Source organism: Nannospalax galili, unplaced genomic scaffold, assembly GCF_000622305.1.
Source record: "Nannospalax galili isolate Female #2095 unplaced genomic scaffold, S.galili_v1.0 scaffold559, whole genome shotgun sequence".
In the NCBI taxonomy this organism is placed as follows: Eukaryota; Metazoa; Chordata; class Mammalia; order Rodentia; family Spalacidae; genus Nannospalax; species Nannospalax galili.
Genome location: NW_008343479.1, coordinates 3424277 through 3440572, shown reverse-complemented (window position 1 = coordinate 3440572; position 16296 = coordinate 3424277). Strand labels below are relative to the sequence as shown.

The window sequence follows — 16296 nt, the reverse complement described above, 5'->3', positions numbered from 1 at the left end:
ATGATAGATAAGAGAGATAGATGATAGATGATGATGGATAGATGATAGATACATAGATACATAGATACATAGATAGATGATAGATAGATGATAGATGATAGATAGATAGATAGATATAGATATATGAATAGATGATGGATGGATAGATAGATGATAAATAGATGATAGAGATAGTGATAGATATATAGATATAGACATAGATAGATATTAAATCATATCTTAAAACCTGAGCAAGATGCCTTTAAGTGACTAGAGTTAGGCAATAGTTGACAACTGATCATTTATATGTAACCACTGAGGACATTTTTCATAGACATAAAAGGTTACTCAAATTTTAAACTCCTTCAGTCATATGCCTAGTTTATGTCTTTAACATTAACTGAAGAAGCTGTGCACATCTGGTCCACCTCCAGAAGGGAAATTGTGCAGTGTTCTATAACCAGACAAGCCTAACTGAGCGTTGTACCAGGAACCCTACCAACTCATGATCATAAACTCATGAGGGAAACAAGTAAAAATGATGTCTTGTCACTAAAGATTATGTTTATTAACAACTTTTTTGCAGCAGTAACTATTAAAAAAATGAATTCTTCTTCTGTTATTTAACATTACCTTTTAATCTGCACCACAGAGAGAACTGGAAAAATCAAAGGACTGTTCACATGAATACATATTTGTGACAGCTCTAAAATGCTGTTCATTCAGTTTATAAACATTACAGCCATAACATTTTCACAAATGTTAACAGTTCTAATATGTGCACTCAGTATCATTACTTGCTGAAGCTTCACTAGCACTAAAATAATATTTTCCAGAGATAATCACAAGTAACAACAAGAAAATGAGAAGACTATGGAACATCAGAATGCACAGGGGATAACCAACTTAGCATTATTTCAAAACACAAATCTTAAACCATCAAGGAAAAGCTGGAGAACGGATTTGCAAATTTGAACTCTGCAAAGACCCAAAAACTGTCGGTACTTACACAAGGGTTCATTAATGCTGCTCACCTGACATACCAGGTAGGTACTCTTCCCAGCCGTGTTATTAGACTGTACTTTTCCACATCTCAAGCAAGAAGCATGTGACCTACTTAGGTCAACATATGAATGCCACTCGGGGTGGGTGTTTTAATGGCTAGGGTGTGTTTCATCAAGCGCTTCCTTCTTCTGCCCTGTGAAATATGAAGCACAGGGCCTGACACGTTCATGGTATGAGTCCCTCAGTGCAGACAAGTCTCTTAAGTCACAGGTAAGTGAGATTTGCTCATTACCCATACCCACGACATACCCTAACCTGGCCAATGAACCAGATTGGAGAGAGGTAAAAATCGGAAGGACCAGGTGGAAACTATCAGACAGGGCCACCTCCATTGCTGTAATCACACCTCCCTTGCGTCAAGCAGCTCTCCACGCTCAATTCCAGGGATGAAGACAACCACACTTTTACCCCCAGGCCAGAAGAATAAAAGCATTCCACTTAACTTTATTTAACAATTTAACTTCAAGGGTTTTGAACACATTGTGCAACCACATCACGCAAAGAGAATTGCAAAGTTAACCTTAATATTTAGAATTGCTAATCAGCTTCTTAAATATTATCATATAACCCAGGAAGAGAATTCTTCCAATTCTTCCAGTTTTATATCTACATACATTTATTGTCCAATGAAATAAAGTAAAAGTATCTATCGAAAAGCTAGATTTTTCCAGAAAAATATGACTTAAAAATACTGCTATTCTCATCAGCAGAGAGATGATAAGCCATTGCATTCATGAAGAGACAGATTCTGTGACAAAGGAACATCCAGAGAACCAAAGGCTAAATTAAACTTAAGTAAAATTATAAATGTAAGACAAAAATAAATTGCTTCAAAGTTAAAACTGAGGTTTTCCTATTGCAAAGTAAAAAGAAAAGTACATAAAAAATAGACATGAAAATTAGAGGCTAGTCCAAGGATTGCAGCAGCTCAACGGTACAAGACACAAAAAAAAAAAGAAAGAAAGAAGAAAGAAAACTTTCAATTCAATAAATTAAATAAATAAATAATTCAAAGGAAAGGAATCCAGAACTGCAACAGAGAACATTCTAAATTAGGAGGCCCAGTTATTCCCATCATGCCCCATCAGAGCCAATGAAAATAGGCTCACACTAGGCAGATGTGAAAAGACCTTGCACACTGAAGTAGTAGCAGGGGTGAAAATACTGAAGAACTCTCAAAACAATGTTAGAGACAAGAAGATAACGAGGCAGTTTGGGGGAAGGAAAGCAACGTCCAGCCTTGAGTGTAAACCTAATGAAAAAAAGCGGAGTGTGCTGATCACATTTTCAGACGTGTAAGACTTACTCACTTTATTTCCCATGTGTTTTCTATCATAAAGTCTCTGGGGCACACATGTTCCATGAAAATTGGAAAACAAACTGACAAAGAGGAAAGCACAGGATCCAGAAACAGGGGATCCAATTTATGACAGATAAGAAACTGAAGCTCTCGGGATCCCTCTATATGGCAGAGCCGTGCAGGGAGAGGGAGTGGAAACCATGGTAAAGGAAAATAACCGAGATGGTAGATTACACTGACATTAGTAGCATGGAAAATTATAAGAAAGGAAAATTAAGAAAATCAAGGAAATAGGTACCAAAAGGCAAATCCGAGTAAGCGCATGGAAAAATATAGTCAATAACTCAATAAACTCAAGAATTATAAAGTATTAAATTTATATCCTGGTACTTTGTCAAATGTGTTCATCAGCTCAGTTTTCTGGTGGAGTCTTTAGAGTCTTTTATGTATAGAATCATATCATCTTCAACTAAGAATACTTGGACTTCTGCCTTTCAAATGTGCATCCCGCATCTCCTTCATTCGCCCTAGTGCTCTAGCTAAGACTTCAGACATATTGAAGAGGAATAGATAGTGGACAGCCTTGTCCTGGATTACTTTTCTCTTTCCCTGCTAGCTAGTTTCTCTCAACTTGACACGGACTAGTGTCACCTGGGAAGAAGGGAGCTCAGTTGAGGAATTTCCTCTAGCAGATTGTCATCTGAGCATGTCCATGGTGCATTTTCCTGATTGCTAATTGATGTAAGTAGGGCCCGGGCCACTGTGGACAGCGAGATCCCCCTAGCAGGTGGGCCTGGGCTGTAGAAGAAAAGAATCTGAGCAAGCCAGGGAAAGCAAGCCTGTAAGCAGCATTCCTCCACAGCCTCCAGTTCAGTTCCTGCCTTGAGTGCCTGCCCTCACTTTCCAGGGTGATAGATTGTGACCTATGAATTGTAAGATGACATAAACCCTTTCCTACCCAAGTTGCTTTTGGCCATGGGATTTAGCAAAGAACAGAAAGCGAGCTAAAATAGAAGGAAAGAAGATCTATCACCCAGTACAATTGGCAGAGCCATTCCTGGTATTAAATCATCTTAAAAGCACATAATTTTCTTAGAACATATCTTACTTTTATTTTTAATTCCAAAAATGATGTTGATGTGACTGGATATGACAGTTCATTTTTCAATAATAACGTACAGAATTTAAAAGACAAAGAGAGAGACAGACAGTTGGACAGCAGATGGAGGCTGGAATTTACCATGGTATGCCTGTTGTCTGGATGAAATTAGATATCACTGCCTTATGTTTCATAGAGCATGTCTATTGTTGCTCCCAAACGTAGCACCCTCAAAACTTTGCCTTGACTCAAATTACAATGATGCTGAAGACAAGACTATTAAATGAAAAATGTCATCCTCATATAGGGGAAGTCAAACAGGGTGGTCAGACCATCTTCTATGTAGTTTTTAGGTTTCATAAGTAAAGTTTATGGACAGACACAGCAGAGTAGCAGGTTAAAGATTTAGAAGAGGAGGTGGGAATTACACAAACTGGAAGGCAGGACAGGAGACCCCCAAGGATAAAAACTTCTGTCCTGGGGAAGGTCAGGGCATTTTTCAACTGTTACCTATTTTATATAAATTTAGGGAATGATCTTTAGTGATCGATCTTTGATAATCACAGGCAGGCTGTGATAGAGACTAGCTAGATGTTAATTAATACAATGCTCTTTATCAGACCCATGAGGAAGCTATGATGTATCCAAGAAACTTGAGTTTGGGTCATGTTATTGGTCTGGACAATGGAGCTGCAAATGATGAACATGAAACTCGATCCATCATCTTCAGGGTTTCTAATCTCCTTATATAGAGCCTTGAAGAACAGAAACACTTTAAAGAGGCAGCTCAGGAATGGATAGCACTTTCAAGGAGCAGGGGCGGGAGATGAAATAACAAATAAACAAGCCTTTATTGTGTTAGAACACTGAGAGTTATCTGAAAACTAGCACTATGGGGACTAACAGAGGTAGACACTTTCTTTCCTAGCATAAATGAACAAATTAACAGCAGACACTTTTAAGAAACAGTATTTGTTAAAGGTCTCTAAATACTGAAATTTAAATGAAGACCATATACCAAGATTTTCACTGATCCTGTTTACATAGTATGTTTTCAATTAAATTACATGTAATTGATCTTTAAAAGAACAAGACCTAACTATACTGCTATGTGGCTCCTTTACATTATGTTTCATGGGCCAAATGAGTAAGACTACAAAGTGAATAAAACTCCCTTATAATAGGGATGGAAAATGTAGATATCTGTATTCTAGAAAATTAGCAAGTACACTATTATACTGAACTTTCCTTTGGGATATGGGTTCATTTGAAATTTATTCTACTCATTTTTAAGTTTTTCTAGCAGCTACCTGAGGATTTTTTTTCAGAACATTTTAAAAAATATCCAATGAACAAATAAAAATGAAATCTATAACAACAGACTGTAGTGTCCTGTAATACCAAATTAGTTATAAGATTCAGTGTAGGCACCAGCCTCAGAAAACAGGAAAAGCCTGTTATGTAAATAGAGTTGCCTCTAATATCAGCAATGGGAATTTAGCAAATTACTGGCACAGTGAGATACCTTTTTGTTTAAAAATGTTCCTTCTTATACACAGTGGAAGGCCTTTCTAAATTGGCCCTTCAGCATGAAGGAACCACAAAGTTATCATTTCTCTCAGCCAAAGTGTTTCTTAAGGCTGAGCCTTGGTGACACACAGGACTAATGGAAAAGCCAAGCAAAGCCAAGTCACTGGAAAAGTCAGCCCACGCTCCTGACAGCAATTAGCATTTATATAGCAGGGTATACATTTTAACTAATTAATCTCACAACACCCTCTTGGGCCCCATGCCCATTCCCACATTACATGCCAGGAAACGGAGACAGAGAGATTAAGTGACTTACTTCTGCCTGACTGGTAACACAAATAAAAGCTGCCTGAACATAGATCTAAGATACTTTGCTCTGAATCTATGCACACACATTCAAAGCAGGCTGTTTCCCATAGGAAAGCTGTTCATATATTTGTTTTTATTAAATATTTATTGAGTGCTTCTGTGACTCTGCTGAGTGCCAAGGCACAGCAGAACTCAGGAAGCTCAGAGAAAAGCAAGAACACAGCTCTGCACTGTCGAAAATCTAAGGTAGAATTACTTTGCATTTGGAATTACCATGTAAAACTCACTTTTGATATAACTTAGGAAAAAATGCTTCCTTTCAACTCAGTTTCTGCACATGTAACTTACTTATATAGTAATAAATTTAAGGGATCTAATCCATAAAAGATCATATATACAGATATATATTCATATATATAAGCTTTTTGTTGTTGTGACAGATGCAAAAGATAAATGAATTTAAAGAGGGGAAATTGTTTTGACTTAAGATTATAGAGGTTTTAGGCCCTGATTATGTGCCATTTTTGCTGTGAGCCTGTGGTACTAGAGGCTTGTTCAAATCCTAGAGGCCAGGGAAGAAAGAGACTGGAAGGGGCCAGGGATCTTTATCTCCTCCACGACCCCAGGGACCTAAATTCTTCCCACCCCAGAGGCTCTACCCTGCGATAGCTCTACACTATTCTGGTGTCACAGGCTGGTAACTAAGTCTTAAAGGCATGAGCCATTGGGAAACATTCAAGACTCAAACTATAGCAATGTTAGCTTAATCCACATGACAAATCTGAATTGGTGTTAGCCCATAATGAACTTAATAGTCTTCATTAATTAAGATAGAAACACAAAATTAACAAAATGAATTAAAGTAAAAAGGACACACAGGCTGCTTTGCTAAAGTACACTGGGTCTTTACTACAAAGCAAGATTCTGCTCGGGCATCACCCATTTACTATGTCTCTGCAGCACCCTCTCCTTCATCGCAGAGTCTTGGAATTTTAAATTGGACTCAAAGCTGCTCAAAATGAAGGTGGCATTTCCCATTTGCCATTCACCTGGATATGAAAATGTGACTAAGTTTCAGCAAACGGAATGTTTGAAATTATCCCTGGTTAGATTTTAGAATACTTCCTTGAGAAACACTGATGTATGCAATAGCCTCTCCAATTACTGCCATACCAGTCCCCCTATACTGCTGCTTGGAATATGGATATGGGGCCTGGAGCTCTGTCAGAGGCCAGAAGAATCACCCTACAGTTCGCGAAATCTGAAAGTGAAATAAGGTGGGATTTTGAATGACTTCTCTTACTAACCTTGAATTTACTACCTCTAAATTTTGTATGACAAATAAACATTTTTATACTTTTATTCATTTTTATATCATGTTTTAAAGTGTGGTTCACAGTCCACCAGCATCATTAGTTTCTCTTAAGAGCTTGTCAGAACTGCAGGTTTTCAGACCCCATTCAGATCTACAGAGCCAGAATCTTCATTTTCAAGGCATTCTAGTGAACCTTGTGCTCCTTGAAGTTGGAAACTCATTAACTTAAACACGCTCTTATTTTGAGTGTTCTTATTCATGACTGATCAATGAATCATTTCATCAGTTACAATGAGTACTCAATTCCTAAGACTTCATCACTCTAGTGATTCTGTCTCTGTGATTGATATTTATCTTTAAAACATGTTTGTCCCTCAGTTAAAAAATGCTTAAAATATCTGGATGTTTCTCTAGTACTTTCCTATAATAAGTTATCACTTTTCAAAAATATACAAATACCAGCTAGTTATGGTGGTGCACACCTTTACTTCTAGCATTCCACTAACCCGAGCACTTGGGCGGCAGAGGCAGAAGGATCTCTCTGAAATGAAGGCCAGATTGATCTGCATCGTAAGTTCCAGGCCAGTTGAGGGTACAGGGAGACTCGCTATCAAAATAATAATAATAATAGTAAATTTAAAAACCAAAAAATAAATGTAAAAATACAATTTACAAAAAAACATGAATTATGATGGAAAAATTATTACAATTTAGATATTTTTTACTGGGGGGGGGCAATAAAACAAAGATCTCAAACAAAGTTTTAGAAAATGCTTCTGAAAATTCATATTTGTCAACTAAACCATCAAGGGAAGGAGGCTGAAATCAGGAGTGGGAGGAGAGCTGAGTGGCAGACAGCATCCATCATCCACCCTCCTGTCGCTTGTGCTGTTCAATAGTACTGGGCTAATAACTTGGCAGATGGCTTTCCTGAACCAGATAATTAGAAATACCTTACTCCCACCAAAAAAGGAATTTTCTTGATTGAGTAATTTGAAGAAAATAGGAAATAGCCCTGGGCAGATGATAACAGATGATAAGATTTGCCAGATAAGGAAAGAATGCCAAATACAGAGAAAAAAAAAAAAATAAAGAGACTCAGGTTTGGGCAGGGAATTTCACAAAGCGCAGCACAGCTTCGGATCTGCAGGAAGTGTCTGAGATTGTTCCTAGAACAAGTGCTATCTGCAAAGGTGAACTAATCCTGTAACACTGTATGCTTGTATTTACATCTCCTTAAGACTATCATTTTATATCAACTGGATGTGGCAGGCATGCCCAGTTCAAAGAAAAAGCACAGCATATGTCATTACCAGTCAAACACAAAAACGAAGAAAAGGGGGGGAAAGAAGACAAGGGAGAGGAAAGGGAATGTGCTTTATCCATGCGCCTCGGATAAGAACTACCAAACCTATGACGTTTAAATTCAGAACTATAGTAGCTAATAACTAAAGCCATAAAATGAAATTTCCCATAGGGTGGTTTAGAGCTGGAATCTTTCAGGGTCTTCCTACTACTACTGAGTCAGCATACTAGAATCGATGACCAGTTTGTTCAGTGTCATGTGAGAATCTTCAGTTTTTTTCTGTAGTTTTTCTTCTGGCAGAAGATTTGTAAACCACCTTGGGTATCCTAGAGAAATTTAGAGCTCAAAAGTCTACTTGTTAAAATTGGTGCTGAAGGTCTCCAGGCTCTTTTCTGGTTGTCACCAAATCATTTCATAGCTAGTTTTGAAATACCAACAAAAAGACCCCAAATCACTAGCCTTAATGCCCACAAAGGGACCAGAGCCATCTTGCCTGCAGCTGTGCATATTAAGGAGGACTGTGGCATAGCATCCTCTGATGGTACCTAGGAAGGCTCCGCTGCTCTCCTTACAGTGGCAGTAGGGTTAGCAGGGTAAAGAATGGATTCAGAGTGTGATGCCTCGGTACCATGGTCTCATTATTTTCCTTACAAAAAATTACTGTAATGAGTACTCTCACATGGCTTCAGGGAATGATTTTCTTTGGAGGGCCATTGTAACAATAAATAAGCTGGCTTATGTCAAGTGTGGTACAGTACACTGGGGAAACTACAAGCAGTTGTTAGCTAGGGTTGGAGTCTTTCTTTTTTTTTTATTCCCTAAGCAATCTTTTCTAATTAAAGATGTAAAGATCAAATTGCTATATTGATATAAATCTAATTTTCATTCTGTATCCCTTGGGACATGTGCAAATAAACACTCCCATGTGTACAAGAATACTCCTTTGAAGAGAAGAGGAAACAACACCTGCAGTGTTTAACAGAGTCTGTCATATGGTCCTTCATTTAAGAAAAACCTGATTTGCATAGGACATAATGGTATTTTACACATTACTGTTGATTCCCAGGACATATGGGTCTTAGATTTAGTGACGACCTCCAGTTCCAGTATTAATGGTGGAGAAGGACCAAACCAAATGCTTTATATCCCCTCACATCACTTTCCTTATGGATGATACAGTGGCAAGTCTCAGACAACTGCAGTTCTAATTTTCATTCTGTATCCCTTGGGACATGTGCAAATAAACACTCCCATGTGTACAAGAATGCTCCTTTGAAGAGAAGAGGAAATAACACCTGCAGTGTTTAACAGAGTCTGTCACATGGTCCTTGTTGTGCATAATAGTGCATTCTTGTTTTTTTTTTTTCCAATGACAAGCTCATTACAGCCAATTTCAAAGTAAACATTGCTCTATAAATGCCACTGATGTTTAACTGATGGTGAGTGAGCACACAATGTGCCTACAGATGTGGATCACAAGGACTTCTGAAAACATTTAAAAAAGTCCTCTTATTTTATTAATAGGGTAAATATTTATACGTTATCCCAGAGACCTAACTTGAAGTATAAAACAGAGTTTACTAAAGGCAAGGGTGAAATCTTTTTTTTTTCCAACTAAAATTTCATATTTTTTCTGTTCTATCATCTTAGTAAAACAAATATTTCAAATATATAACAATATAAATATTCTCAATTAATATTGGAAAATGGTATAGTAATATAATCTACTTCAAAATTGTGGACAAAGGCCAGGTGTGATGAGGTGTACCTGTATAACCCCAGCACTTGGTAGGTACAAACAAGACTCCCAGGAGTTGAAGGCCATCCTCAACTAGATAGTTGAGTTTGAGACCAGCCTGGACTACATAAGACCCTATCTTAAAAGAAAAATTGCGAGAGAGAGAGAGAGAGAGAGAGAGAGAGAAGAGAGAGGAAAATATGATAGGAATGATGTTAGCAGTGAAACAATATAATTTTCATGTATTTATTTAAGCCACCTAAACATATTTATGGCTTCCACCCTTCTCATATACCAGGTGAAGAAGCTGAGGTATAGATCTTGACCTTGAATTATGCTTCCCACAAATGTGAAACCTATAAAGAAGGCTCTGGAACATCAGACTGCTTATACCTAAGAGTGCATGGAATGAAATGTGAAGCTCATGGAAGAGCCGATCCTTCAGAGTCATGGGTAAATGAAACCACCCGTGAAAATACCGCATAACATGTGGAGTCTTGGAAGAATTCAGTATTATCTCCGATTGTTCTGATATTTACAGATGAGTATAATACTGAGACCTTAGGGGTCAGAAGGGAAAGTGAATTATTTTCCAAATTTGTTTCTAGCATTTTTCTAGAGCCACAGGTAAAAAAAAATATCTAAAAATGAAGACTTAAGTCCTAAAATGTAGAAAGCATGCTAACTATGGACTTGCTTAGGAAAGACATCTTGCATGTTGCTCAACTACAGGATGGAAACTGATAGTCCTCCGGGTACTTTAAGGTCTCTAGAACCTTCCACCCTGCATCTGCCTCATTTGTCAATAGGAAGCTCATTTCATAAAAGCAAGAGGCACCTTCAGCTTTCCCTCAGGGGTTATGTGATTCCCCCATCAAAGACTTTGCAGCCATATTCTATTGACAAGGACAAAATCAATCAGAGGGAAGCACATCTTGTGAGCAGTGCTAGCAACCCCATCAATTCTGAAGAAAGTGCCTGGAGTAAAGGTGCCTTCATCACCTGCCAGAGCCAGAGGCACAGGCTGCACTCCTACCACTGCGTTTAACAGAGTCATCACCTGCGGAAGTCAGTGCAGTCTCATCCAGTTTTAATAACATGTCAAGCATGTAGATTTTTCTTGAAGGCTTATAGTGACAAGCAGAAAACAAAAGATTCAAAGAGAAAATTGGGTGAAACTGAAATCTCAAAAGCTGAGATCATAAAAGATGGAGCTTGGAGTAATGTCTGGGAATGGTAACATGGGGCCAGAAAGAATCCAAGAGGCAAAGCTCAGAGAGGCTGGGTTTTCAGTGGTCAGTCACCTAGAGAACAGAGCTATTTCAAAGGAGAGGAGCAAGGCCAAGAAACATGAAATGCTCTTGTAAAACTCACCTAGAATCCTATGAATATCTTAGAAAACTGCTGTATATTAGAGCTGGAAGGACCTTAGAAATCACACTATAGTATAAATATAGTATAAAGACTAGGTTCTGAAACCAACAGCAAGAGAAAGTGTGCAGTTAAAGCCTGGATTAACCACAGGAACAGAATGAAATCCCCAGATTCCTAGCTGTTTTCTCTATATTATGATCCTGGTAAAATCAAGCACAAAAGTGAGCGTCTCCAAATTCATACCCAGGCTGTCTTCCTTTTCTCTTGGCAGGTCAGAGACTGAATTTTCAAACCTATGTTAATATTCTGCTTTGACTCTTAAGTTTGAGAATGTTTGCCTCTCACATATTTATGGCTGAAGAAGAATCAGAAATTACAACTTCTCTGAGATCCAGAGCTCTTAAGACAAAGGAAACCAACAGGGAATAGGAAGACACTTTTCTTTACGAATCAAGAGAGACCTGAAAGCATCAAATCCTCACTCTCTAAAGAGTCCCTGCTACTGCAGCTTCTTTCCCTCTTAATCCATGCAATCCTCCACACAAGGGCTGCTCCACAATGTAATCCCACTAAAGAAAAGCAAATAACTACAAGCAAGTGGCAAAACTAAAATGAGAAAAATAGGTCCTAGGTCAGTTAAAGGGCCTGAAATCATATGAAGGAAGCTTTCAGGAGTTCCAAGGCATAACTGTAACAGCCCAGGTGCATCTATGCATGCGTGCCTCCTGCGTGCGTGCATGCATGTGTGTGTGTGTGCGTGTGTGTGTGTGTGTGCGTGTGTGTGTGTGTGTACACATTTTTGTACACATCCCAAAGCAATACTGGTAAATTGAGGACACTCCTCTCTGGGGATTCCCCATCCCCCAATACTACAGTTAGTTCCCTGTCTCATTGAAAAAGTAATAGTGAAATTGATTGCTTAAAAAGAGGTAACAGCTGTTTATTTCTACAGTCTTTGAGGAAGGAAAAGTCTCCAACTCATCACTTGGGAGTCTTTGCCTTCCTTCTCTCAATACTTCTCACTGGAGTCTGTAAACCCATTATCATGAACAAAGTCCATTGCAATCTACATTTAGACCTCAATTTCGGTGGAGGTCCTTGTCTCACTTCAGGCTTGGAAAGAGGCTATGAGAACAAATTAGGGAGTTTACAGAGCCAGGGGCGGCGGAGTGTCCTGGTACCAGAGCAAGCCCTAGCTGCACATGCCTCCTCAGCTTTCAGGCCTCACTCATCTTCTTGCTTTCTAATTTTCAGAGCTTGTGTGCAGTTTCTTTTGCTCACATACTCCATAATCTCAAGAAACATATTGACCATGTTCTCTCTTTCTGTCCTATAGCAAACTACCTACCGATTATTTTTCTTTTCTATTTTTTTTAAATTTTAGAATCTGATTATGATCACCTAGTTGGCCTCAAACTCTTAATACTCCTCCCTCAGCCTGTCAAGCAGCTAGCACTATGGATATGTGCCACCGCTTCTAGCTTGTTATTTTCTTTGAATATAGGAATTCTCCTTTAGACAAATCTGTTCACACTCTGTCACCACTCAGTGCTGTTCTTGAAGTATATCACATGGCACTTTCTTTGGAAAACAATGGCATCAAGTCATAAAATGTAACTTCTGGGTGCTGGAGAGATGGCTCAGTGGTTAAGAGCACTGACTGCTCTTGCAGAGGACCCAGGTTCAATTCCTAGCACTCATATGGCAGCTACAAACCGTCCTTAACTCCGGTTCCAGGGGAATCTGACACCCTCTTCTGACCTCTGTGGCATTGCATGACACGGGTGCACTCACATACATGCAGGCAATACACTCATACACATAAAATAAAAATAATAAATAAAATATTTTAAAAATAAAAAATTAAAATTGAGCTTTAAAAAATGTAGCTTGTGGTCATATCTGGTGGTTAAATCCATCTTAATTTCATTAGTGAATATTTTCCATATGGTGATTATTAAGTATTTTACTCAGTGTCTATGTGCATGGTATAAGCATGTATGTATGTGTGTATAGATGGGTTCACATCTATGTGTATACACGTGGAGGCAAATGTGAACATCTGTTGTCTTTATTGTGCTCCATCTTATTTTGTCAGACAGTATTCCTCCTGAACCTGGAGCTCAAAGTTCAGACTAGACTTGTTGGCCAGCATCCACCTGTCTTCACCCCGGCCCTTCTCCTCAGCAGTGGGAATATAGACATGTTTTCACCATGCCCAGCTTTTTACATAGGTGCTAGGGATTCAAACTCAGATCCTTATGCTTGCACAGCAAGTACCTTGCCCAATAAGTCATCTCTTTGGACTCAAGTATTTTACATTAATTACCTTCTTTAACCTTCACAACTGTTCCAGATAGTCTTAATACTGCCTCCTTTTACAAAATGAGGACCATGAGCCAATTTAAGTGTAGGGACATTTCATACAACAGCATAGCATGTAGGTGGAAGAAAGTGATTCTAACACAAAGCTGTTCTCTCCAGAATCCAGCTAATGTGAACTGTGGTCAAGTGACATTCCTCCTTTAGGACTTATTTTTCTCTTGTTTAATTTAAGATGGTGGGGCCTATGACCTTAAACCCTTTCTCTCTATTTAGTAGGCCACATTTATAATCAACTCTAACATTAAAAGTTTATATCAGCCTGCGACCTAAAACTACAAAATCAAGTTTTTCAAAGGAAAAAAAAAATACAAAAACAGTAGAAGTATCACTAGTTAAGAAAAAGTGGGACAAGGTGAGTGAGTCTTGACTAAGGAGCAGTCAGTCCTTGATTAGCAGCTCTCAGCATCCGGTGGCACATGTCACAGTCAAGAAGTGCCAGAGCCCGTCACACCTCTCTGAATCAGAGAGTGTCATTACAGAGGCTTGTTTCCAGTGGAGGCTCCAACCTGTTTGTACCCTCAAGTGTCCCTTATAAAACCCACTTTTTAAAAAGCAGAGGAGTCAGAAATGCCAGCCCATCCCGGGAGGCAGCTCTTGGGAAAGCTGGCTGCCTCTGTCTTATTAAGTATAGTCAGGCATGACTCAGCGCCTCCATCAACTGTCTGGGAAGAACATTTCATGCTGCTTGAAAATCACCTGAAACAGAACAATGGAAAGCACTGAAGGAAGACAGTTGGAATTGGGTTACTAATTACTCAGAATTAAATCATTCTTTTCCTATTCCAGGCAGGAAAGAAAAATTGCAGCCAACAAGGAAGCAGGGATGTCTTCGCTTAGAGCACATCAAATCACCCTGTCACCTCTAGTTATAACTATGAGCCTCTCAGACACCTTGTCTGTCTGGGTCACAAAGCAAGGTGAACTGTGGGTTGTGTCATGTCCTTCAATCAATAAACCCTCAGTGAGAACCTACCATATATGACAGTTACAATGGGGGATAAAGGTAAATCATTGCTCTCAAAGATCTCACTATCCAGAAGAAATGGAAAGTTGGGAAAAAACAAAGCAAATACTCAAAAGAGAAATGACACATGTCATAAGAGGGCAGATAGAGATGTTAATTCTCGCTGTGAGTGAGGAGAGTTCAATGGTGCTTTCAAGAAGAGATGGCATCTCAAGTCATCTCATCTTAAAAATGTTTATTTATTTATTTATTTATTTATTTATTTATTTATTTATTTATTTATTTTATGTGTATTAGTGTTTGCCTGGTTGTATGTAAGTGCATCCGTGTCATCCAGTGCCCACAGAGGTCAGACGAGGGTGTCAAAATCCCCTGGAACTGAAGTTATGTACAGTTCATAGACACCATGTTGGTGCTGGAAATCAAACTCAGCTCCTCTACAAGAGTAGCCAGTGCTCTTAACTACTGAGCCATCTGTCTAGCCCCTTAAGTCATCTCTTAATTTTTCATTATTTAAGTCTGAAAAATAAGCAATGTACACTGGCAGAATCAAGGCAAGCAGGCCAGCTTCTTCAGGAATGACTGGTCAGTCCATCAAGCACTGCTGGATTCCAGCCTGTGGGACAATTAGTAGAGTACAGGCATTGTAGAGTAATGTCATACAACTGAATGTCTTGGGTGATGCTTGAAGAATGAACTCACACATGTTAACCAATTAGCACAAATCAAATATGAGTAGGGAAATATGCTTGTTTGATGGGCTCTCTGATAGATCCTATATACACAAACCTAAATGGAAAGTGTCTATCATGCTACCCTTGGTTTTATTTACATAAGTTACAAATGAAATCAAGACAATTACAGTAACCTGGACAGGGGAGAGATGCAACAAAACTGTTAGCTTCCATGGAAGTCTTTTTGCTCCACAGTTGTTAATGTTTGGAACTGGGATTTATTAAGAGGGAAACACTGTATTCCCTGGCCCTATTTCTTCACCATCCCCTAACCCCATCATCATCAGGTATTTTATTATGTTTTATTTTATTTTATATTTTTTGAGGCAGATTCTCCCTGTAGCCACAGATGGCTTGGAGCATGATATATAGACCAGGGTAGCCTCAGTCTCCCAGATATTAACCTTCCTCTTCCTCAGAATTGCTGGGATTAATGGTGGATGCCACCACAACCAGCCTCAAGATATTTTAGAAACCAGAAATTTCAAGGAACAACAGTGTTTGGTGGTATTATACACTGTCTACACACTCCTATTGCATTCAGAACCTAGTTCATAAGCTACAGATATTTGAACACCTGAATTCTCTTTACAAGTATGTAAAGGCTCCTTGTTACATGACAATTGTCTTTTTTTGTGTTCTGACCCTTCACCCCTGATCTGTGCCCTAAAACTTGAAATTTTTAGTGCAAACATGCTGAGCAGAGAAAATGACAGTGGAGGATCCAGTGGCATACATGGAGCTAGACCAACAATAACTAGACAAGAGATGAAAAGAAATTGTTAACAAGCCTCCTATGTGATACAGAATACATTATAAGCAATTCTCAAAATTTAATGGGAAAGTAAATAACCAAAGAAGGGAGAAAATTATTTCAGCAGACACTTCACCATACAATGAAATAATAATCTCAATAAGAAATGACTTCCTAATATACACAACAATGTGGATATATTTTCAATGCATTATGTTGGGTCAAACAAAACCAGTATGAGTTCATCTAGCTGAGATTCTGGAAAATTCAAAATTATAGGAGCAGAAAATAGATAACGATTGCTAGGGCCTGGGCCTGCGAGTGGGTCAGCTGAACAGTGGCAGAATGAAAACATTCTAGAAAATAATTTTAAAATTTCCATATCATAACTGTAGTAGTTGTTATATAGTTAAATGCACTTGAACAAATTCTTGGAATCCATAC

The 16296-nt window shown here is 38.6% G+C and overlaps 1 protein-coding gene across 8 annotated transcripts in view; it reads right to left on the bottom strand.

The window, feature by feature from the left end:
• Il1rap (interleukin 1 receptor accessory protein) overlaps nucleotides 1–16296 on the bottom strand; it is a 152009-nt gene that overhangs the window by 55180 nt on the left and 80533 nt on the right. Inside the window, exon 1 of one of the 8 annotated variants that reach the window (XM_029566758.1) lies at nucleotides 1014–1177. The exons of the other annotated variants lie outside the window; for them this stretch is intronic. Coding sequence (XP_029422618.1) covers nucleotides 1014–1020 — 7 coding nt within the window. The 5' untranslated portion in view covers nucleotides 1021–1177. Of the gene's footprint in view, nucleotides 1–1013; nucleotides 1178–16296 lie in introns of those variants that run through there. 8 annotated transcript variants of the gene reach the window in all.